This window comes from Anguilla rostrata, chromosome 12, assembly GCF_018555375.3.
Source record: "Anguilla rostrata isolate EN2019 chromosome 12, ASM1855537v3, whole genome shotgun sequence".
NCBI classification, from domain to species: domain Eukaryota; kingdom Metazoa; phylum Chordata; class Actinopteri; order Anguilliformes; family Anguillidae; genus Anguilla; species Anguilla rostrata.
Window position 1 is genome coordinate 30,069,892 of NC_057944.1, and position 24,000 is coordinate 30,093,891.

The window sequence follows — 24,000 nt, forward strand, 5'->3', positions numbered from 1 at the left end:
TATTCCTTTTCCGCGCGAAATCCTGGCGTGCGGAGATTAAAAGAAGGAGGGATGAAACGGAGATGAGGACCGAAGCGTTAGCTGACGCCGCGGCTTCGGCTAGGCGGCCCGCGCGCGTCTGGGCCTGTCAGTGGAGCATCTTTGAGTGGAGCTATAGAATCTTGGGAAGAGTGAAGGGCAGGCGGATGTGCCAGACGTTTAAGGGGGTGGGGGGGGGGGGGGGAGCTCCAAAGGATTACTGTCAATATTAGTATTATTCTCCGTTTCGCTGCTTCCCTTGTCATCAGCAGCTCTGTTGATATTGTTCGGCGAGCGAAGGGTTGGATCCCGCTTTGGTGTAAACAGCTATTTCATGCTTTTGCGGCACTTGAAAATGAATGGGGGGCAGAGAGAGAGAGAGAGGAGGGGGAGTGAGAGAGAGAGAGAGAGAAAGAGGGAAAGGGAGGGTGGAGAGGTGACCTAATTGTGGAAGGGCACAGGCAGGGTGAGTGACAGTAATCAGCTTAGTGCCACACAGTGCTCTCCAATCTGGGACGACATCCCCCTCTGCGCGCGTGTGTGTGTGTGCGTGTGTGTGCATGTGCGTGTATGCATGCGTGTGTGTGTGTGCATGTGTGCATGCATCCATGCATACGTGTGTGTATGCATGTCCATGAGAGAGGGGGTAATGTTTGAGTGTGCAAGGGAGCATGTGAACGTGCAAGCAGCATTCATTGTGTGTGCGTGTGTGTGTGCGTGCAGACAGAGAGGGATGGAGGGTCGGAGGGTGTTCGCATATACGTGAGCAAGCATGCATGTGAGCACGTGAGCGTGCGTTTGTGCACGCTTGGGTGTGCGCGAGTGCGTTTTTGTGTTGACCTCTTGTAAAGGGTTTTACTCTGCCCTGTTTGCGGTATTTCCCCATAAGTCACTGGCACAGTGCTTATTTTGGAGTCTCTCTCTCTATATATATATATATATCATCCTTTGGATGAGAAAGCAAACCGTAGGCCTGACTTGCTGCGGTCTTTAAAGATTCCGTGACGCAGCAAAGCCTGTGGTGTAGCCCGTAAGGAGACGGTCTCTGGAGCCCTGCGTGGGTATGGGCTCCATACCCTGCCACCTCCTCTACCTGTTACCCTTTCTGCATTCTGCCTGTCTGAACCAAGCAGCAGATATGAGAGGAGGTGAGGCCTCTTTGTTCTCCTTTAAAAGGAAATAATGTAAAACGATCCTGTGGCACTTCTCATAAGAGCAGGGATGCAAATTCCTGCAAAAACTGTCTCTTCATATCTGTCCACCTGATCACCCCCCTGCTTCTGATTGGCTAAACCAACCCTTGCATTCCCTTCCCATTTTCTCAAAGTCCTTCTCAAGGTCATTATTGAAAAAGAGAATTCAGTTCTCAGTTGAACTACCTGGTTAAATAAAGATTAAATTAAAAAATAAATACAAATTCATTTGTGTACAGTGAGCTTCATGACGTCTGAGATTTTTCTTGATTTGGCTCTGTGCTCCACAATTTTATACCTGCAATGAAATGGTGGAACTTTGTATAAAAAGTGCTGTAATTTCTACATGGTGAAACCAAAATGTATAAAAAAGGAACCTTTAATAAAAGCTGAGTATCTGCACTTTACCATATGTGAATTGGAGTACAGAGCCAAATAAAGAAAAATATGTCTTGAACATTATGGAGCTCACTGTGATGGTTTACTTCTATATATGGTGCATAAACTAGGACTACAATATATTTATCCATATATAATATGCTATATATAGAGAGCATATCATATATGGATAAATATATTGTAGTCCTAGTCACGCAGTAGGTTTTCTTGCAAGCGATGTTATAGAGGAAGTGTCAGTGCTGAGTGTTGGTTCAGTGCTGAAAGGGGCCAGTGTATCACTGTCACTCAAAGAGACACAGCCGGACGGAGAGGGACAGGGGCTATCTGTGCACTGACATGCTGACACATATCTGGCCTGCGGTCCTGCTTTCTTACAGTGTGCTGTGCTGATGCGCGAGAGAGTGTGTGTGTCTGCGTGCGTGTGTGTGTGTCTGCGTCTGCGTGTACGTGTGTGTGTGTGTCTGCGTGTGTGTGTGTCTGCGTGTGTGTGTGTATACGTGTGTGTTCGTGTGTGTGTCTGTCTGCATGTGTGCGTGTGTGTGTATGTGCATACGTGTGTGTGTGTCTGCATGCGTGTGTGTGTGTACGTGTGTGTTTGTGTGTGTGAGTGTGTTTGTGTGTGTGTGTGTGTGTGTGTAGTCTGTATTGCCACATTGCTGTAAATATTCCCCCACACAGTGTTGAATCTCAGATTCTAGCCAACAGCCAATCTCTTCTATTCTGTCTATTCAGGCCCCCAGCAGGGATCAGACGAGCCCTCCTGCTTACCCCCATCCTGCCCTGGCTTTGGCGTGGGGGGGGGGGGTACTCAGGGGTGGGGGGAGGGGGGTGGGTTTTCTTGGAGTAGGGGGAGATGTGACTTTGACGTGTTCCTGGTCCTGACTGCTGCCGCACTGTCTAATTGGGGCTGTCAGGAGAGGTTACTGCCAGAGAGGGACGAGTTGAGTGCCTTTCCCCCGTCCCCGTCCCCGTCCCCGTCCCCGTCCCGTCCCGCCTCGCCCCGCCCCGCCGGGGTGACTGCAGGCCATGTCAGGGGCGTGGGCGGGGTTCAGCTGGGTGTCCATGTGGGTCAGAGAGGGAACAGAGCACGTTTTTTAATGGTCTCTGTACCAGTCTGCTACTAACATACACACACGCACAGACATGCGCGCACACACACACGCACACACACACACACACACACACACACACACACAGCAGCCCGCCAGGCCCAGGTCCTCCTCCAAAGCCCTTTCTCCCGGTAATCCCTCAGACAAATTACAAGATCCTTTCCTTCTTCTCCTCCTCCTCCTCCTCGCTCCCTTCTTCCCTCCACAATTGGATTTGGATAAAGATGGCTTTTCCCTCTCTCCTCTTTTCTTCCCTCGTTTGGCTAAAGACAGATTTTCCCGGGGAGATTACAGTCGGCAGTGTGGAGAAATCGCATTTGAGGAAAAAAAAAAAAACGTCTTCACTAACCCCCTTACAACATCTTCACCCCCCCCCCACCCTCTTTCTCTCTCTCTTTCCCTCCTTCCATCTCTCTGCTGAGAGTCAAAACACAGACTGAGAGTGTAATCCTCTCCTAATATTCTGGTGGGAGACAGAGAAAGACGTGTGGGGGGGGGCGGTGGGTTCGGGGTTCCTCGTCCTTTCTCTGACCCCCCCACCGGCGAATCGCAGACCTCGCAGACCTTCGCAGTCCCGGCAGCCCCTCCGCTGTCGCACGGGAGAGATCGTGTCAGACAGCGAGGAGACATCGCACGGGTCACTCGGGCTGTGAATGAAACATTGAGCGTTTGTCCTGTAGGTCGTCCCTCTCTGATAAAGGCTGTTTAGCTTCTGCCGTAGATTTGTCAGCGGGTGTGAGCGCTTTGGATGAAGCCTCTGCGTCTAATTTAAGAGAAAGAGATAGGTAGAGATAGAGAGAGAGATGGAGAGAGAGAGAGAGAGATGGAGAGAGAGAGAGAGAGAGATAGAGAGAGAGAGTGAGGGAGAGAGAGAGAGAATGCAAAGTAGAAAGAGAAAAGGTGTGGCCTTGATGTTTAAAGGCATTAATTAATTTTTTTTAGCCATGATAATGAAACACATACTGTGTTTGTATAGAATTCACGCATAACACATACATGAAAACAGTGCTTAATTGCTGTGCTAACTCTCATGAAGCCTATTTTGCAAGTGCAGACAGGCAGAAAGAGAGGGATGAAGAGTGAGAGATGGAGAAGAAAGAGGGAATGAGACAGGGTCAGAGTGACAGGGAGGGAGATGGAGGGAGAAAGAGAGCAAGAGAGAGGGATGGAGGGAGAGGGAGGTCAAAGGATGGAGAAAGAGAGGGAGAGAGGGGGTCAGAGTGACAGAGGGAGGAAGCAGGATGGAGGAAGAAAGTGAGAGAGAGGGATGGCGGGACAGAGACCGAAAGGGATGCAGGGTGAGGGAGGGAAAAGGATGGAGAAAGAGACTGTGAGAGAGGGATGGGGAGACAGAGGGAGAAAGGGATGGAGGGTGGGTGAGGGAGGGCAAAGGATGTAGGGAGAGAGGAGGGCGAGGGATGGAGAGAGACAGAGTGGAGGGAGGTATCTTGCGGTCCGCGTGGATGAACGGCTGCATAATTGAAAGGAGTGGACTGCGGTGGGTCCCTGTTTAACCCCAACACGGGACAGGGTGTTGGTGAATAATTCAGCTGGGGAGGCCATGATACAGGGCACAGCACAGGCCCCACCTCACACGCCACCTGCACACCTAACCCCACCTCATCAGCAGTCATATATACAGGATACACTACACTGTCTCATACGTAAGCACATCAACAGAACCATCTTTGTGTGTGTGTGTGTGTGTGTGTGTACGCAGTGTGTGCAGTGTGTGTGTGGTGTGTGTGTGTGCCGTGTGTGTGTGTCGGTGTGTGTGTGCGTGTGTGTGGTGCGCGTGTGTGTGTGTGTGTGTGCGGTGTGTGTGTGTGCGTGTGTGTGGTGCGTGTGTGGTGTGTGCGGTGTGTGTGTGTGTGTGTTGTGGGTGTGTGTGTGTGCTGGTGTGTGTGTGTGTGTGTGCATGTGTGTGTGTGTGTGTGTGCACGTGTGTGTGTGTGTGTGTGTGTGTGTGTACGCGTGCATGTGTGTGTGTGTGTGTGTGCACGTGTGTGTGTGTGTAAGATCACCGTATTTGCAATTATGTGTATCCGTGTGTATTGTTTGCTTGTGTGTCCCGAGTTAAAATGTGTGTGTGTGTGTTTAAATGTGAAAAAATAAAAGAAACAGTTGAGTTTGTGCATGTGTGCGTGCGCGCGCGTGTGTGCGCGTGTGTGCGCGTGTATGAGTATGCGTGTGCGCGTGTGTGTGTGCGCGTGTATGAGTATGTGTGTGTGTGTGCGCACGCATGCATGTGTGTGTGCGCGTGTATGAGTATGCGTGTGTGTGTGTGTGTGTGTGTGACGCAGTTGTCAGAGTAAAGCAGGTCCGGTTCTCTCTCTGCCACCAGCTGGGGTAATGGGAGGGACCTGTCATCTCACTTAATGCAGCTAATGTGTCCCAGTGCCGGGGGACATGGCACCATCACATCTGAGCAGAGAAAGCAGGACTGACACACTCAGCGCTCTCTCTCCCTCTCTCTCCCCCCTCCCTCCCTCTCTCTCTCTCTCTCTCTCTCCTGCTCTCTTTCTCTCCCTCCCTCCCTCTCTCTCTCTCCTGCTCTCTTTCTCTCCCTCCCTCCGTCTCTCCCTCCCCACAGTCTCGCTCTCATTTCACTGTATTATATTACCATACCCATTCAAATTCAGATCTAGAATAGCTTTATTGCTGAGTATAAAAGAGAACAATTACATTTCTGGAAATGGGTGCCTGTTTGGCAATTCATTGTAGATAATTAATCAGGATGTCCGCACGCTCCGGTGAAGACAAATGCGGAACAGAATAACTGTTTAATCTGGAGCTCCAGCGTCTTCTCTTCCGTCGACCCAGACGGAGGGTGCAACCGGGGGGAAAGACGGAGGAATACCCCCCTGCCTCAGCGCTCTCTCTCTCTCTCTTTCTCTCTCTCTCTCTCCATCCCTCTCTCCTTCTATCCATCCCCCCACCCACCGGCTGCCACGCTGATGAATGGGAGCTATTTCTGTCACCTCTGTAAATCAGAAACATCCACTGTCACACAGAGAGAGAGAGAGAGTAAAGGAGAGAGAGAGAGAGAGAGAGGGATTAAGGTAGAATGAGGCAGAGAGAGGGAGGAGAGAGAGAAGAGGGGAGGAGGTTGATGAGATGGAGAGGAAGATAACAAGGGAGGGGCAGATTTGGGGAATTTGAATGAGGGATGGGTAGGATGGAAAAAGGAGGAGAAAGGAGGAAGAGGCAGGGAGAGAGAGAGCAGAGGGATGAATGCGAGAGAAAAAGAGAGAAACTGCTCTGATTATGTTGATTTATGGCAATTTCAGTGGCATTCACTCTGGGGGGGTCAGCTGCTTTGACTGCATCTTCTGCACTGCATTCACATATACACACACTCACACACAGAGACACACACACACATACCATACTCACACGCATACACAGCACTCACACACAGAGACCACACACACACACACAAACACTGACATACCACACGCTACACACACGCACTACCACAGAACACTACACACAGAGACACACACACACACAGACACACACACAGACACACTGACCAATACTCACACGCATACACACACGCACTCACACACAGAGACACACACACACACACACACAGACACACGACCAAACCACGCACACACGCACTCACACACAGAGACACACACACACACACACACACAGACACACTGACCAATACTCACACGCATACACACACGCACTCACACACAGAGACACACACACACACTCACACACAGAGACACACACACACACACTTACCAATACTCACACGCATACACACACGCACTCACACACAGAGACACACACACACACGCACACACAGAGACACACACACACACAGAGACACACACACACACACACACACAGACACGCTTACCAATACTCACACGCGCACACACACACACACACACACACACACACAGACACTACCTACGCCACACACACGCAACACACACACACACACACACACAGACACACTGACCAATACTCACACGCATACACACACGCATACACACAAACACACTTACACACTCATATACACGAGCACGCACGCACACAGACACACACACATATAAACACGAGAATGCATGTTTGCATGTATTCGCGCACACACACACACACACACTTGCGGTATACACACACATACACAGACCCATAACCGTCGCATATATTTGACACAGTGCAGATACACAAAGACACGCCATATATAATATGTTTCATTAGTATCTCTCATTTCTCTCCTCTCTCTCCCTCTCCTCTCCCTGTGCGGCACGCGTCTGGCCTGAGCCAAGATGAACTGAGTCAGTGTTTTGATCTTCTTGGGCGGCGTTTCTTTAAACGGCAGTACGGCAGGAGGGGACTGCCCCGCTGCATTCTGGGGTGTCTTTCCCTGTCTGCTGAACGGAGACCAGCGCGGGCCAGGGCCCGAGGAGGCTCCAGGCTCCGTGCAGACGGGCCCCCAGACGCTAGACGGGCGGGGCGCGCCGGGGCGGGGCGTGGCGGGGGCCGCAGCCTGCAGAATGCCAGTGCGCTTGATACGCATCTCTTCTGCATGACCGCCATCTCCGCCATCTCTCATTACCCAGCCGAGTGTGCCCTTCTGTGCCTACAGTGGCCGGGGAAATGTGTGTGTGTGAGAGAGGTCTGTGTGTGTGTGTGTGTGTGTGTGTGTGAGAGAGAGAGGTCTGTGTGTGTGTGTGTGAGAGAGAGGTCTGTGTGTGTGCGTGTGTGTGTGTGTGTGTGTGTGTGTGTGTGGTCTGTGTGTGTAAGGTTGTACAAATGAGCCTATTATAGGTAACCATCTCTCCCCCCTCTGTCCTGTTCTGATGCCCCCTCCCCAAACAAACAAGCGAAAGGAGAGAGTTGGGCTGGAATCCCTCTCTTTCTCTCTACCTTTCTCCCTCTCTTTCTCTTTCTCTCCCCCTCTCTCTCTCTCTCTCTCTCCCTGCATTGTCCCCAGTGCTCAGTGATGACGGTGGCTTTGGCTAAATTGGGACGGGGCACTCAGCCACTGAGGCAGAAGAGACAGAGAGGCAGGGAGGCGAAGTCCAGCGGGCGCGGGGGCCCCCACACGGCCCCCACACGACCCACGAGGCCCCTGTCCCGCTCTGGAGCATCTGTCTATATAGCGCCTTTCCTGCCCGCGGGGTTTCCTGGGTCTGACCAGTGGTCGTCCCGTTATTTAAAGGGAAAGAACAACATGAACTCATGCAGCCAATGGGAAACCACAGCCATTGGATACAGAGAACAGCTGACCATCCCTTTAAATATGGAGGCTTTTGGAGCCACACGTGTTCATTAATGTGCCTTGCGTGTTCATTGAAGAGCCATACACTCTGTGTCACTAGGTTCCATTTTTTAACACGTGTTAAAGTGTAACTCCAGAAGGAGTCAAAAGCAATTCCAGCATGGATCTTATCAACATTTGTCCTAAAAATTAAATTCAAAAGTAACAAGTGATTTTTTTTCTCTCTACCATTATGATCCAAAATTCTGACTCAGTGTTAAGGGTAGATGTTGACTGAATTCCACGTGTCTAAGCTGCAGCAACAGCTGTTGATGAAGTGAGAATTGCGGTGTAAGGCAACCTACTGATCTGGGAACAGCCCGAGCAGCCCCCTGAGTTCATCCTGCCATGCTTTTCAGGGGACGGGAGCTGTCTGTGGATCAGTGCGGCGATGCTGGCGGGAAGTAGGTTGGGGGGGAGGGGGGGGGAGGGGCGGGGCGGAGGGTGAAGTTTTGACGGATGTGTGGTATTGATTTGTGTGGGAACTCGGCCCACATTCCCTCTGCATTACGACCATGTGAAGTGGGTCGTCTCTAAAAATACCCCCCCCCCCCCCCCGCCCCGCAAAACACGCGATTTCCGTGGCGAACCCGTCCGCAGACCGGTCATTAATTCATATGCGCGCGCTCCCTTTTTTTTTTTAACACGTCTGCGTTCTGTAATTTTATTCGATGATGAATAATTGAAGGTGTTTTTCTGTGCACCTCAGCACTCGTGGGGTTAAGGTGTTTGGTTGGCGTTCCGCGCCGGGGCGGTTCAGTGATTTGGCGGCGGGGTGCGAGGGAGCGGCCCCGCGCCTCGATGGCGTTCCCGCGCGCCGCCCGCGCGTCGTTTGGCTGGCGATGGCGAGACCGTCACTTAGGAGAACCCTTTCTGAGGAAATATCACAATACTAAGTCCTTGTGAATGTGAGTGTTCAAAGACGCAAAACCCCCCTCTGGAGAGGTGTATATGGGGGGGGGGGTTGTGTATGGTGTATATTTTATGAACTTGCACTGGTTCCTTCCCTCTGTCAAACCCTGTCCTTCCCCCTCTCTCTCTGTCGCTCTTTCTTGCTCTCCCCTACTCGTAGAATCTTTCCCTCGCTTTCCCCCCCCCTCATCTCTTGGATCCCCTCCTCCTCTCTCCCTCTCTCTTTCTCTCGTTCTCCACTGCTCCCTTCCTCCCTCTTCATCTTGCTCCTTGAATATTTATGATTTTTCTAATTAGGGTTGCCAGATTGTGGGAGAAGCCTTTAACATCGAGGGGAAAGGGGGGTAGAGGGGGGGAGAGAGAGAGCGGGAGTGCGGGCGAAAGCAGGAAAGAGGCAGTAAGGAGAGAGAGAGAGAGGGGGAGAGGGGGGGGAAGAAATTTGGTTTATTCTGCTTCTAACTGGGTATATTTATGACTGTTTGCGGTGGGCGTTTCTGTTTATTTCATTTTGTTATATATTTCGGTCAGGCATGGCTGTGGGTCAGTGGAGGGGATGCAGATGAGGGAGGGGGGGGCACATTTCAGCAGAAAAAAAATTGTAGTGAAGGGAGAGAAGGAGCGAGGGAGAGAGAGAACAGCAGTTGGCATTTGACGGTGAAGCATGCCTTTTTAATGAGCACATTAGTCCTCACAAACCCCTCTCCTCTAACCACTGCAACACAGCACAGCTGCCCCCGACAGAGGAGAGCGGGGGGGGGGATGAGAAGAGCGAGAGAGAGAAGGAGGGTATGTAAGAGAAAAGGACAGGAAGAGAGGGAGGGAGGGAGGGTGAGAGAGAAGGATATGGAAAAAATGAAGAGAGGAAGGCTTTTAGAATATTATTGGAATTGGGTTTGTTTGTTAAAATATGCCATTGTTAGATATTTAAATTTTGTGTTGTATGTGTTGTGGCAATACTGCTTGAAGTTTTGTTTTAATTGATGGGAGTTTATCGGAGGGCAGAGAGAGCATGCTACTACTGCAGAACTACAAACCCCAAGATGCATTGCAATAACGTCGCACACAGCTGATGTCATGGCTAGGGGACCACAGAATTTGGCATTCCCTTCAACATGTTTATGGAACTGACATATGCAGAGCCAGTTCTAGGCACAGGCGACCAGCCTCCATGTATCTGGAGGGGCCTCCATTTTCCTGTCTGGAGGAATTCTCCCGCCTTCACCTACGCCCCACACCCCCCAGAGCCATGAAGCAGTGTTGTGAGAATGTTACCTGTGAGCTGGGGAATGGGGGGGGGGGGGGGGGGCGTCTTAGTAAAGTCTAGCCTTGCTGATACTATTTTCGGTGTTAACTGAATTAAAAAGTGGGGTGGGGTGGGGTGGGGGGGTGGGGTCATTCAGAAAAACTGAGCAAGTATGAAACCGAGAGACAGAAAGAGTGAGCGAGAGAGCAAGAGAGGAGAAGGAGAAAAGATAAAGAGAGATTTGCCTTCAGGAAGTGTATATTTCCCATTGTCAGCCATATGCTAAACCTTCAAACCTTAAGAGGGAGAGGAAAGAACATGATAGAGGTGGCTGGTTGGGCGGGGGTGGAGGCGGGGGTGGGGGGGGGAGGGGGGAGGGGCCTGCGTATTGATTTCAGAGGCTGGGATTACGCCGGAGCCCTATTCATTTCAGCTCATTGTCCATTGTAATGGCAGTGTTAATGTACCGAGCACTGAAGGGAAGAGATGGAGGAGGAGGAGGGGGGTGGGGGGGGGCGAGATACAAGATTACAAGATTTAGGAGCAGGAACAGGCGTTTTATTAGAACACAATCTATATTACCCCCATCCTTGCTGCTGTTACCCCATCCCCCTGTCAGTGTGCTGCGAGGTAGGGCAGTTAATTGGGTGTGGGTGCCATACCAGCTTGTGGCCAGCCTAATAACACAGGGCGCCAGTTGGAGGGGGGGGCGGGGGGCTGGGGGGGTTGCTGGAGGGTTGCTGGGGATTTAAAATGAAATTGCTTTTAGAAGCCTGCGAGACGGCTCTTCTGCATCAGCTGTAATGGCCCTGTGGTAATTATCAAATAAATAGGACCCGGCACACAGGAGAGCAGCATGGAGAGGAGGAGGAGCCAGGCTCTGTGCGCACCCCCCAATCGCGCTCTCTCTCTCTCTCTCTCTCTACCTCCCCCCTCCCTCTCACACCATGTATTTCTCTCTCTCTCTCTCTCTCTCTCTGTGTCTCTCTTTCTCTCCCTCCTACCTCCCCCCTCGCTCTCACTCCATCTCTTCTCTGTCTCTCCCTCTCTCTCTCTCTCTCTCTCTCTCTGAGGTGACCTTGCTTGGCCAGCAGACTCATATGAAGGTCACCTGCTTTGCCCTTTTTGCTCTCTACCCCTTGTGTGGCACATTCGCCCAGCCGGATTGTAGCCTGGGCAAGTGGGTTAAATTTATGACCGCTATGCCCCATCTGGGATTTGTACAGGCAACCCCCAGGTCTCAGCTCCACTCTGCACCAGTCCAAAACTGACTTAAATGGGTTCTCGAAGCGGTGCACCATATGATCCTGTGCAAATTTGTGCTGATGCTTATGAATGTGCTCTGTTTAACCTTCTTGCCTGTGCACTGGAGTTTATAGTGAAGATAGCTCTGGGGTGGGGTGTTTTGGTGATGGAAATGGCTCCCCTGGGAACTGGAGACATGCATTGCATCCTGTCCATGGTGCTGGTCTTCTGTCCATGGTGCTGAACCGGTCTCTCTAGTCCGCTGAAATGCTTCACGTTGCACACAGTCAAAACTAAAATATTTTCCTTTTTCCTCTGTGTCACTTTCATCCACTCACTTCTCTTTGCATCGATCCTCCTCTCCCTTTCTCCTTCTCTTTCTCAATCTGTGTGGCTCTAAATCTCCTCGGCCTGTGTACCCCTCAGTCCTCGGCCTGTACCCCTTGTCCTCCCCTCTCTTTCGTCTCCCTCCCTTTGACCGTGCCTCCTGGCGGTGCCAGAGTCGTCCCCCCCGGTAATGGCGCTCTGTGATTGGCCGGGAGTCATCCCTGGAATACGTGCACGGGTTATGTCATTATTTGCGAGCCTCCAGAATGTAATTATGCGAGCGTCCACTGTGCAGAGCCTTTTGTCACAGCCACGACGGCGACTAATGACAAAAACTTCCCCCGCCCAGCCACCCGCCACGGCTGTTAATCACAAGGGCTTTTCTCCTCTCCTTCCCTCTCTTCTCTCCCTCTCTCCATTTTTTCCTTTCATTCATTGCCATTATGATTTTAAACAGTCCCCTTTGGAAACAGTGATGTATCGCTGCAGAGATACAGGACTGGAAAGAGAGGCAGAGAATTACGGAGAGTGGGGGAGGACAAGAGTCAGGGGGGGGGGGGGGGGAAGAAGGGAAACAGAGAGAAAGGGAGGAAGAGAAACAGAGAGAGAGAGGGAGGAAAAGAGATTGAACAAGAGGCTGGAAGAGAGATGGAAGAAGAGGTGCAGAGAGAGGGGGAGAGATAGAGAGAGAGGGTGGAACAGACATGTCTCTTGGTCATGCGTTGGGTTCTGCTCTTTCTCCTGGTGTGCACACACACACACACACACACACACACATGCATGCATACACACACACACACACACACACACACACACACACACACACACATATTCTCTTTCATTGATATGCACACAGTGACCTGATAGCGTTCCCCCTGTGCCCAGTTCAACATGAACCTGGTGACCTCTCTGCTCTAACATGGCTTTAGTTTTTTTTATTTTATTTTTTTTTATCGTGGTTTTGCATATTTCCTGGGTGTCGGATTCCTGGCTACTATTGGCCAGAGCAGGAGACAGACCCATGGTTGCACTCATGCGGGTAAGGTCAGAGGTTACCTTTTAAAATATGCCTGGTCCTGTTAGTGTTAACACAGGCTTAGAGATGGTTATTAGCATTCAATACTACGGGAGGCCATTGTATGTGAAGTGCTTCCCCCTGTTGCTCATTGTTGCCTTAGGAACATTGGAACAGATTTTCAAAGTGATTGGTCTGTAGAATTAGAACACTTTACTTTCAATCAAATAACGGCAGAAAGCAGAAATCTTTCCTTCAACTTTTCCTTCGGTTTTCACGAAGAGGAAAAACACAGACAGAGGGAGCGCACGCACTCATATGCGCAGATATGCGCAGCACATGCACACGCAAACGGCGGTTTAGTGCGCGTCTGCGCTCGTGCGTCCCTTTCGGTCACGTGCCCGTGTTTGTGTAGCCGCGCGTGCGCGGGGCGGGGCGCGCCTCTCTGTCTGAGCGTGTCGGGGAGACGGGCCGGGCTGCTATCTATCGGTGTTCAGGAGGAGCAAACATTTGTCGAATTGAGTGAGAGAATAATGGCACTCGGAGAGGCGGTGAGCTGTTCTCTAATGAGTCCCGGTGAATGTGAGTTTATTAATAGAATGTTCGCCACCGAGGTGGCCCGTGGTGCGTGGAGCGAACAGGAGACGGGCTGGTAACACGCCGGATGGGGGGGAGACAACCCCCGCCTCCAAAAAAAACCCTGAAAGGCATTCACATCTCAGAAGCAGGCCACGTTTCGCTTTTTAAAAGCTAGGACCCGTGATATATTTTGTCTTGTGTTTATAACTGAGAGACAGTGAGAGAGAGAGAGAGAGAGAGAGAGAGAGAGAGGGGGGCACACATGTGCACTCAGACACACACAAACACACATTTTCACATGCAAGCGCACACATAAGCACACTCAGACTCGCAGATTGGCTGCACCAAACAGAATGTGGGACAACTTAAACCGGATGAGTGGAGAGAGGGACAGAGAGAGAGAGAGGGAGGGAGGGAGGGAGGGAGAGCGAGGGAAAGGGAGATGAGGGAGAGAGAGAGACGGAGAGAGGGAGGGTGAGGGAACACAAACACAGAAGGGATGTGGGCTTGAATTCTGTCACCGAATATGGAGTTTGAAGAGAGAGAAACAGCCCTGTCAGAGACGGAGGAGAGAGAGACTGGAATCACAGATCAGTATGGGGAAAAAGAAGGAGAGAGGGGAGGGAGGAATGAAACGCTGAACTAGGGAAGGGGGGGGGGGGTTAGGGTTAGGAGGGGTGAGTGAGACCGAACGGAATGATTGGGTAAACGGATAAAGAGGGAGCGGGGGGGGGGACTGACTCTTGCAGGGTCTGCCGCCATAAGTCCCCTGATGTAGCGCAAAGTGCGTTCACCTGTGCGTTCGCAGGACGAGAGGCTGCCCTCTCCCCCCTGGCAGTTCAGGCTTATTAACGTCTGCCAGTGTGCAGGAAGCGGCGTGCGGAGTCCGACAGGCCGCGCGTCCCCGGTAGTTCACACACACGTGAATGTGTGTGTAGGACCGTGTCCCCGCGGGTCCCGGCCCCAGGGTCCGGTCTGAGGACCACCAGCTGATTAGGACCAGTGTGTTTGTCTCACTGCGTCATCATCAGACACAGCGTCCCGAGTGCGCTGGTCCCTCCTGCTGAAGTTTACCTGGGCCTAGCTATTAGTTATCCTGGTGGGGAGGGGCAGTGGGTGACTTTTGGGGATCAAATGGGACGTCCTCACAAATATGGACATTTGTGTGTGTGTGTGTGTGTGCACCTGTGCAGAGTGACTTTCCTCCCTCTCTCTATCTCTGGCTCTCTCCCTCTGTCACAGCACAAAGGCTTCCCTCTTCCGCTGACACACATCCTCTTTGATCCATGGCTCCCCCCCCCTCTCTCTCTCTCTCTCTCTCTCTCTCTCTCTCTCTCTCTCTCTCTCTCGTCTCAAACTTCCGTTGTGCAGTATAAAGCGGAGGGCGCTGGTCTGCTGGACCCTTTGAAGTGTGTTTTTTTCCGTCCTTCCGCGGTCGTCCTGGCAGAGTCGGGCCGAGCAGCCCCAACGCACAGCCAACCAATGGCGTCCCTCCGCTGGCGAGCCCGTCCCTCTCACCGAATCTCTGCCTCTTTAAGGCTGCTCGCGCCCGTCTCTCCCTCTATACGTCCGTACGTCCGCACGGAATCCCCACAGTGCGCCGACCTGTCCGTTTGTCCGTCCGCGCTCCCCACGCACCCCCACCGAAAACCTCGGCACGGGCCCAGGAAGCAGCGGGCGGCCCCTAGCAACAGGGAGAGCGGAAGCTGGGGGGGGCGGGCGGGCGAGAGCGCGCGCGGCGGGGGGGCTGGTAGAGACGCAGAGCATTAATAAGTAATGGGCCGGGCGATGGGTTTGAAGCGCGGAGCTCGTTAGCATCGCGGCTCCGCCCGCCATTAGCATGCTGGGCTCCAGGAGCCGGGGCGAGCCCGCCGGTGCCTCTCTCTCTCTCTCTCTCTCTTCCAGACTCCTGCATCCTGCGCTCCCCTCGTCCACCCCTCGCCTAGTGCCCCCCTCTCTCTTTCTCTTACACGCGCCCACCCTAGTTCCTGCCGCTTTTGTTTTGCCTCTTGCTATCTAAACTGTAACACGATCGGTGAAAATACATTTTGTCTCGTTTTTTCTGTGGCCACGCCTCCCTTCTCTCTGTCTGCATGGAAAACACCATCCCATTTCCAAGTTCAAACTGGGATTTATGAGTTACTGCATGATTTATTTGACTGAGGAACTGATAGGTATAGATACAAATATACTGATGAACTGTTGATGAGCGACAGGAATTGATAGATGGCTCTGCAATCCGAGCCAATATGTGACAGCAAGACCCGTCCCGAACCAACAGGACCACTGTGGTCCACCATCTCGGCCACGTTAACCACTGAGGTTGTGCGTTGTGCTTTTTTGACTCTTTTTTGAGGGCGGCTGTCATGGGTGTATGGCAATTTAGGAATGGGTGAGATCATGGTTGCATGATCACACACACACACACATGAGAGAGAGAGGTGCGTAGAGAGAGAGTGAAAGAGGTATAGAGAGAGATGGAGAGAGAGGGGTGTAGAGAGAGAGAGAGAGTGTAGTGATTTAGTAATTAATATTTCACTTCGCCTGCCACTTGGCGTAACATCATGAAGCGGAGAGGAGGGAGGGTGGTGGAGGGGGAGAGCTGGTTTTACCCGCGCTCTGCTCTGCCTGCTAGACTCCCGCTCTGGAGCTGTCTCTGTCACTGCGCTCTGCCAGCGGCCGGCCTGGCGGACGCCAGAGCTCGTGCCTGCGGCGCCTGAGGAGGAGATCGGATGGAGGTGTGGGCATGGAGGGCGTCCAGAGGAGGAAGGCAGTTGGGAGCGGCCGGGAGGTGTGGGGAGCAGGCTGGAAGAGTCAGGAGGGGAGGCAGTGTGGGAGCAAAGAGTGGGGAGACGGACGGTGAGGTGTGGGGAGCAGAGCGGACAGGTCAGAGGAGGAGAGGGGCAGTGTGGGGAGCGGACAGGAGGTGTGGGGAGCAGAGCGGACGGGTCAGAGGAGGAGAGGGGCAGTGTGGGGAGCGGACAGGAGGTGTGGGGAGCAGAGCGGATGGGTCAGAGGAGGAGAGGACAGGTGTGGAGAGCAGAGAGGGAGTGAGAGAAGGAGAGGGGAGGTGTGGGGAGCCGATTGGAGGTGGCAGGAAGAGAGAGGAGGTGGGAGGAGGAGAGAGGTGGTGAGTGGGAGGCATGAGGAGGAGGAGAGTGGAGAGCAGTTGACGGAAACAGAGGGAAGATTGTGAGAGGAGGGGGATTAAGACCTCTAGTCCCTTCCTTTCTCACCCTTTTCCCACCTTTGCTGGCTTTTCTTGCTGACTGTTTCTTTCTTATTCTCTTTTTCGCTGTTCTTCTTCCTTCCCCGCTCCATCTCTTTTCTTTCACTGCTTGCTCTCTCTCTCTCTCTCTCCCTCCCTGAAGTGTTGTGACAGGGCAGTTGTGGTGTTGTAGGGGGTTAAATTCGCCAAGTGCACATTATCCTGTAAGACTTAATTCCCAGGTCTGAACAAAGGCCGACACTGAAATTACAGGCCTGCGCTCAGCACGTCACCCCTGCCCCGCCCGCCCGCTCCGCTCCGCTGCGAGCGCAGAAACCCGCGCGCCGCGCGCCGAGGAGGAGGCTGCTTTCACCGGAGCGCTAGCGGTCATTACCCCAGCCCCCAAACCCGCCCCGCCCCGCCACCTCCATTTTACACACGGCTGTGGAAAGCCACCGGCGTGCGTGACGCGGTTCCCTCGCTTCCTCTCCTCTTAACGAGCACTGATCTCAGGTCAGGCCGCGAGGGTGTGAGACACAGTAACTGCGCCCTCAGACCTGACCTGAGATCAGTTTCCGAGGCGGACAGGGAGCGTGGGGCTGGTTTGGCCAGATGATTTTATGATGATGTTGAGAGTGAGGAAGGCTAAATTTACATGCTCTGCCCAGTGGCACACTCAGCTAGATCAAAGATGGGCAGTGACACGGTTAACCAAAGGGTTTCCTCATTGGTTAATACAGTCAGTGACACGGTTAACAAAAAGGTTTTGTCATTGGTCAGTGCGGTCAGCGACACGGTTAACAAAAGGGTTTCATCATTGGTTAATACAGTCAGTAACACGGTTAACAGAAGTGTTTCCTCATTGGTTGGTGCAGTCTGTGACATGGTTAACTGAAGGGTTTCCTCATTGGTCAGTACATTCATTGACACAATTAACACAAGGGTTTCCTCATTGGTTAGTACAGTTAGTGACACGGTTAACAGAAGTGTTTCCTCATTGGTCGGTGCAGTCAGTGACACTGTTAACCAAAGGGTTTCCTCATTGGTCAGTGCGTTCAGTGACACGGTTAACAGAAGTGTTTCCTCATTGGTCGGTGCAGTCAGTGACACTGTTAACCAAAGGGTTTCCTCATTGGTCAGTGCGTTCAGTGACACGGTTAACAGAAGTGTTTCCTCATTGGTCGGTGCAGTCAGTGACACTGTTAACAGAAGTGTTTCCTCATTGGTCGGTGCGGTCAGTGACACGGTTAACAGAAGTGTTTCCTGGTTGGCCGGTGCGGTCAGTGACACGGTTAACAGAAGTGTTTCCTGGTTGGCCGGTGCGGTCCCTGGTCCCCCAGGGGCGTTTGGGTTTATTTAGGGTTGGAGCGGGAGGCCCCGGGCCGCTCGGGCTCCGTGGACAGGCGGCCGCAAATAGAGCGGCGGTCCCCGGCCGCGCGGGTCTGTTAATAGAGCGCTCGGCGGCGCGGGTCTGCAGGGACCGCCCCGCCGCCGCTCAGATTATCGCTGGCCTAATTGAACGCCGGTGATGACGGCGGCCTGCGCTGGAGTACCTGGGGAGTACCCCCCCCCCCCCGTCTTTCAAGGGCTGCTGGGGGGCAGATCTGGGGGTGCGGAGAGCGGAAGTGCTGTGACACGGGACCGTCAAATTCAGAGTTCAGAATTAGCTCAGGTTTCACTCACTGGAGTTCAGAATCGGGGGTATAAAGCGACTTGAAAAGGGGTCTCTTGGGTAGGAAAAGACTGGACTGGTGGCTCTTTGCCTTTTATCACTAGGACTGAGACTGAAACGCGCACTGAGACTGATGGAAACTGATCAGGAAAGAAACCATGACTGAGGCTGACTGTGACTAACAGAGACACAGACTGGCAGGGGCCAAGGTCAACAGTGTCTGAGACTTAATTGACTGGAAGGGGATGATTGAGACTGACAGAAAGACTAAGAATGGTGGAGACAGAAAATCTGGCTGCAAACACTCCAGTGTTTGTGTGTGTGCGCGTGCGCGCGCGCGTGTGTGTAGGTGTGTGTGTGCATTTTCAGACGGAATACCCCAGTACATAAGCAGCCATGCTGTGTGTGTGTTTGTGTGTGTGTGTGTGTGTGTGTAGCCAGGCCAGAGACAACATGGACGCACAGACATGAAAACATGCAAAATTGCGATATTTATTAGCCATGACTGACCAAGGCAGTTTATCATGCTCAGACAAATGCGAAGCAGTCAGAGTGAGAGAGAGAAAGAGAGAGAGAGAGAGAGAGAGAGAGAGAGAGAGAGAGAGAGAGAGAAAGAGAGATATCAGATCAGAGCCTCCTTCATCACCCCTTCCACAGGTGTGACAATTACTCTGCCACGCCCCCTGCCCACCGCCTGCAGCTACAGGTAGAGGAGACAAGAACCAGGGAGGCAGAGACACTGTGTGTGTGTGTGCGTGTGTGCACGCATGTGTAGAGTGTTTGTGTGTGTGTACGAACGTGTGTGCATGTGCATGTATAGAGTGTGTGTGGGTGTGTGCATGTGTGTGTGTGTGTGTATAGTGTGTGTGCATGTGGTGTGTGCGTGTGTGTATAGTGTGTGTGTGTGGTGTGTGCACGTGTGTATAGTGTGTGGGTGTGGTGTGTGCGTGTGTGTATAGTGTGTGTGTGTGTGTGGTGTGTGGTGTGTGTGGTTTGGGCACGGGTGTAGTGTGAGGCTGTGTGGCAGGCTGGCCATCGGGAGGAGTTGGTTAGTGTGATTACAAAGTGCTGTGTGTGGGTTCAGAGAGCTGACATCCGTCCTCTCCCAACATAAATCTGTTCGGCATGCATCACTGGCACATAAAGCGCAATCGAACACACATCACTTCACACCGACACACTGCAGGGTTACACACAGCATGCTGCCTGTGTACTGGGGTATCCCCACTGATAATACACACACACATACCACACACACACACACACACCACACACACACACACCACACACACACACCACACAAACACATACACACACACCCCACACATATACGCACACACATACCACACACACACACACGCACAGACACACCACACACACGCACACACACACACCACACATACACACACACACCACATACACACGCACACACCACACAAACACATACCACATACACACACATGCACACAGACACACCACACATGCACACACACACACCACACGCACACACACACACACATAAACACACTCTGCACATGCACACACATGCAATAATACATATTCTCCTTACCTCAGCAGACAGTGACATATACCCGCACATATGTCTCTATAGAAATATAAATGTTCATGGTTTATCATGTCTCTGTGTGGGGCACATGCTACTGTGGCCTGGATTCATCTTCAGCTGTGCTTTGCTGTGACAAATAAATGTGAGCGTTTCTTTGCAGTGAAAACTCGGTTTCATGAATGAGCTCGCCAAACCGTGTGTGTGAAGTAAGAGGAAATGTTGCCGTTTTTCATTGTGTGTCTCAGTTGAGTCGTGCATCTGTGAGCTTGCCTGCACCGCACCTAGCCAGCAGATGTTGACCTATCGCTGTGAGCCCTAACATAAACCTGTGTGTGTGTTTGTGCGTGTGTGTGCGTGTGTGTGTGTGTGTGTGCGTGCGTGTGTGTGCGTGTGTGTGTGTGTGTGTGCGTGTGTGTGTGTTTGTGTGTGTGTGTGTGTGCCTGTGCATACACACTCATATGTATGTGAGATGCGTCTGTGCACACGAGTGTGTGCGTGAGCATGTTTGTGTGGATATGCATGTGTGCATCTGTGTGTCCTTGTTTGTGCGCACAAAAGGTTGTGTAAGTTTGAAATCCAGATATGAGAACGACAGCTCCTCTGCTGCTCTGCCCCCCAGAATGCCATGCAGGGAGAAACTAGGGCAGTGCCGACCCTGGCACACGCTCGCACGCACGCACGCTCGCAAACTGACACACTTTATCGCTATTATTGTTGTCTGCTACATCACCGCTCACTCTTCGAGCACCTCACACTCCTCTCTTGCTCTCCTCCATCACCATGACGATGCCGATTGTGACATCATTATTCATCTCCGTGGTGACCCCCAGAGCCAATTAGCGACCATAAGTTATTACTGGTGTGGTTAGAGTGAGCTACCTTGTTCAAAGACAGAAGAGATGCCAAAATATTGGGTACAGAAGCTCATTTTTTTAACTACTGCATGTTTTTCTTTTTCATTGAAATAAGCTAGGAGAAATGTATGTCACTGTATGTTAAGTATCGGAGTAAAACAACGCTACCTTTAATTTATTTTAGTTCCAGTTAAAGTGTGCATCCCTACAGAATTGGACATTGTTTTTCATTACTGCAGTCATTATTAGCTGGAGATTTCGCAGGATTTACAAGAGTCCTTCAATAACTCTTTATTACTTACTTTTAATGAGCAGGCAATAATTCTGGGGAAGTGTGCAACTTCACATGAAACCATATCCCAAAAGGAGTGTGACATGTATTTGAAGTCACAACGGAAATGATTATGTATCAGGATGTATATATTCAGAAAGGGCATAATTATTCATTTTGAAGAAAGTGCAGGCATAGCATATAATATATAACATAGAGCGGTTACTCAGTGGCAAACAGGCACAGGTACACACGTGTGCACACACACACACACACACACACACACACAGGGCCACAGTCACATGTATCATACAGATAAATCTGAGGGTGGCTGAGCAGTCACTTAGGTGAGAGGAGCAGTGATATACCTTTGCAATAACTCGCATGTAAAATATTAACGCTTGACCTCGCTCTGTCACCTGTGACTCCTCTTATACGCACATCAGTCACCAGACGGACAGCCATTAATAACTGCTGTCCGAGGCTCCCTGTGTGTGCATGTGTGTGTGTGTGTGTGTGTGTGCGTGTGTGTGTGTGTGTGTGTGGTTGTGTGCGTGTGTGTGGTGTGTGTTGTGTGTGTGTGCTTTGTGTGTGTGTGTGTGTATGTGTGTGTGTGTGTGTGTGTGTGTGAGCGTATGTGTGTGTGTGTGTGCGTGCGTGTGTGCGTGTGTGTGCGTGTGTGGTGTGTGTGTGGTGCGTGTGTGCGTGCGTGCGTGCGTGTGCGTCGTGCATGCGTGCGTATGTGTGTGTGTGTGTGTGTGTGTGTGTGCGCGTATGTGTGTGTGTGTGTGTGCGTGTGTGTGTGTGTGTGTGTGTGTATGCCGTTTCTGATCTGTGGTCAGTGTTTGCTTTATTGTGTATTTATATAGTGCACTTCCCTAACAGACCTGATTTATTGTCAGTGCCAGTGGTGTTAAGCCTCCGGTGGAAAGAAGGGTCCTTGTGTACTTCAGAACTGCGGAGGCTCTTTCATTGATTTGACCATTACAGGACCGCAGCTTGACCAGCAACACCATTAATTAGCCAAAAAGGAAGCCCGGTCCGCAAGTCATCCTTCCATACCCTGTCCAGTGGTAGCAGAGAAAGGAGTCCTGTAAAAACTTCTGCTGAGTAGAGGGGTGGGGTCAAATCACTCAAAGTCAAATGTACTTTTGATAGGCTCTCACCCCTGTCACTCACAGAGACTGACGGTTATTCATTATTTTACATTACTTGCATTTAGCAGGTGCCCTTATCCAGTCCTACTTATACAGCATTTTGCATGTTTAGGTATCCTTTTATACAGCTGGATATATATAGCAGCAATTTAGGTGAAGCACCCTGCCCAAGGGTTCAACGGTAGCGTCCTACCTGGGAATCGAACCTGCAACTTTTGGGTTACAAGCCCAGTTTCCTACCGGTTAAAATACTGTAATGGGATGTTAGTCTGTGGTGAGTCTTTGTTGGCTCATGATTGGCCCTTCTGTCCTTGCAGGTAACAGGTTCTTCCTGACGTCCTACGGTGCCCTGTACATATCGGACGTGCAGAAGGAGGACGCTCTCTCCACCTACCGCTGCATCACCAAGCACAAGTACAGCGGAGAGACCAGGCAGAGCAATGGGGCCAGGCTTTCTGTGCTGGGTGAGTGTGTGTGTGTGTGTGTGTGTGTGCGTGTGTGCATCTGTTGTGCATGATGTGAGACTGTGTGAATGCGCATTTATCGGTGTATGTGTGTGTACAGGTTGTGTGTGTTAGTTTACATGTGAGCATTCGTTCTCTAGGTGGGAGATGGAGAGAAAAGGAAAGTGGTTGGAGATTACACTCTGTGTAATTCTGTCATTACCAAAGTTGACCTCTGACCCCATTGTGCCCCGCCCCCGCAGACCCAACGGAGTCCACCCCCTCCATCCTGGACAGCTTCCAGTCGGGGGAGGTGCAGGTGGGGCGCAGCGTGGAGCTGCCCTGCATCGCCTCGGGGTACCCCAACCCCACCATCCGCTGGCTGAAGGACGGGCGGCCGCTCCCCGCCGACTCCCGCTGGACCCGCCGCCTGACGGGCCTGACGGTCAGCGACCTGCGCCTGGAGGACAGCGGCAACTACATCTGCGAGGTCACCAACAGCTTCGGCTCCAAGGAGGTGACCGGACACCTCAACGTCATCGGTGAGGAGCCGGGGAGGGGAGAGAGGAGGAGAGAGGGGAGAGGAGAGGAGAGGAGAATGGAGAGGAGGAGAGAGGAGGAGGGGGAGGAGAGAGGAGAGAGAATGGGAGGAGGAGAGAGAGAGAGGAGGAGAGAGAAGAGGAGAATGGAGAGGAGAGAGGGAGGAGGGAGAGGATGGGAGGAGAGAGGGGAGGAGGGGAGAGGAGAGGAGAATGGATAGGAGGAGAGAAGAGGGGAGGAGAGGAGGAGACAGGAAGGAATGGCAGAGGAGAGGAGGGGTGGAGAGGAGCAGAGGAGAGAAGGAGAGATGAGAAGAGCGGAGGAGAAGAGATGAGAGGAGAAAAGAAAACAAGCTGGTGAACAGTGGAGGCAGAAGCAGAGAGTGGAGAATGAGAGAGATGGAGGGAAGACAAAAGCTGCTGGCTTAGATTTTTGTGTAGATTTTGAAATCAGCTTTCTCTGTTGTAAACCTTAAACATTAACATGTGTAACAAAAGAAGAAAATGACAAATAATGAAGCTAATTAACCATGTGTAGAGCAATGCAAAAGAGAGAATCCTTTACATATATTGTGTACATACAGTGCCATGAAAAAGTATTTTACCCCTTCCTGATTTCCTCTATTATTACATATTTATCACACTGAATGGTTTAATGAAAAAAGTTATCATATGAAAAAGTAATTGCCCCCTTAAATGTAATAACTGGTTGCACCACCTTTAACAGCAATAACTGCAACCAAACACTTCCTGTAATTTTATACCAGTCCTGTAATTTTTTAGCCCACTCGTCTTTGCAGAACTGCTTTAATTCAGACAAATTGGTAGGTTTTTCGTGCTTGAGCTGCTTGTTTCAGGTCCCGCCACAGCATTTTGATTGGGGTCAAGTGAGGACTTTGACTAAGCCACTCCAAAACTTGAATTTTGTTTCTTTTCAGCCATACAGATGCAGACTTATTTTT

General features: G+C 51.6%; 1 protein-coding gene across 1 annotated transcript in view; it reads left to right on the forward strand.

The window, feature by feature from the left end:
- Positions 1 to 24,000, forward strand: part of dscaml1 (Down syndrome cell adhesion molecule like 1) — a 130,274-nt gene that overhangs the window by 51,940 nt on the left and 54,334 nt on the right. Inside the window, exons 4-5 of the mRNA XM_064301498.1 lie at positions 22,374 to 22,520; positions 22,763 to 23,041. Of these exons, the coding sequence (XP_064157568.1) occupies positions 22,374 to 22,520; positions 22,763 to 23,041 (426 nt within the window). The remainder of the gene's footprint in view (positions 1 to 22,373; positions 22,521 to 22,762; positions 23,042 to 24,000) is intronic.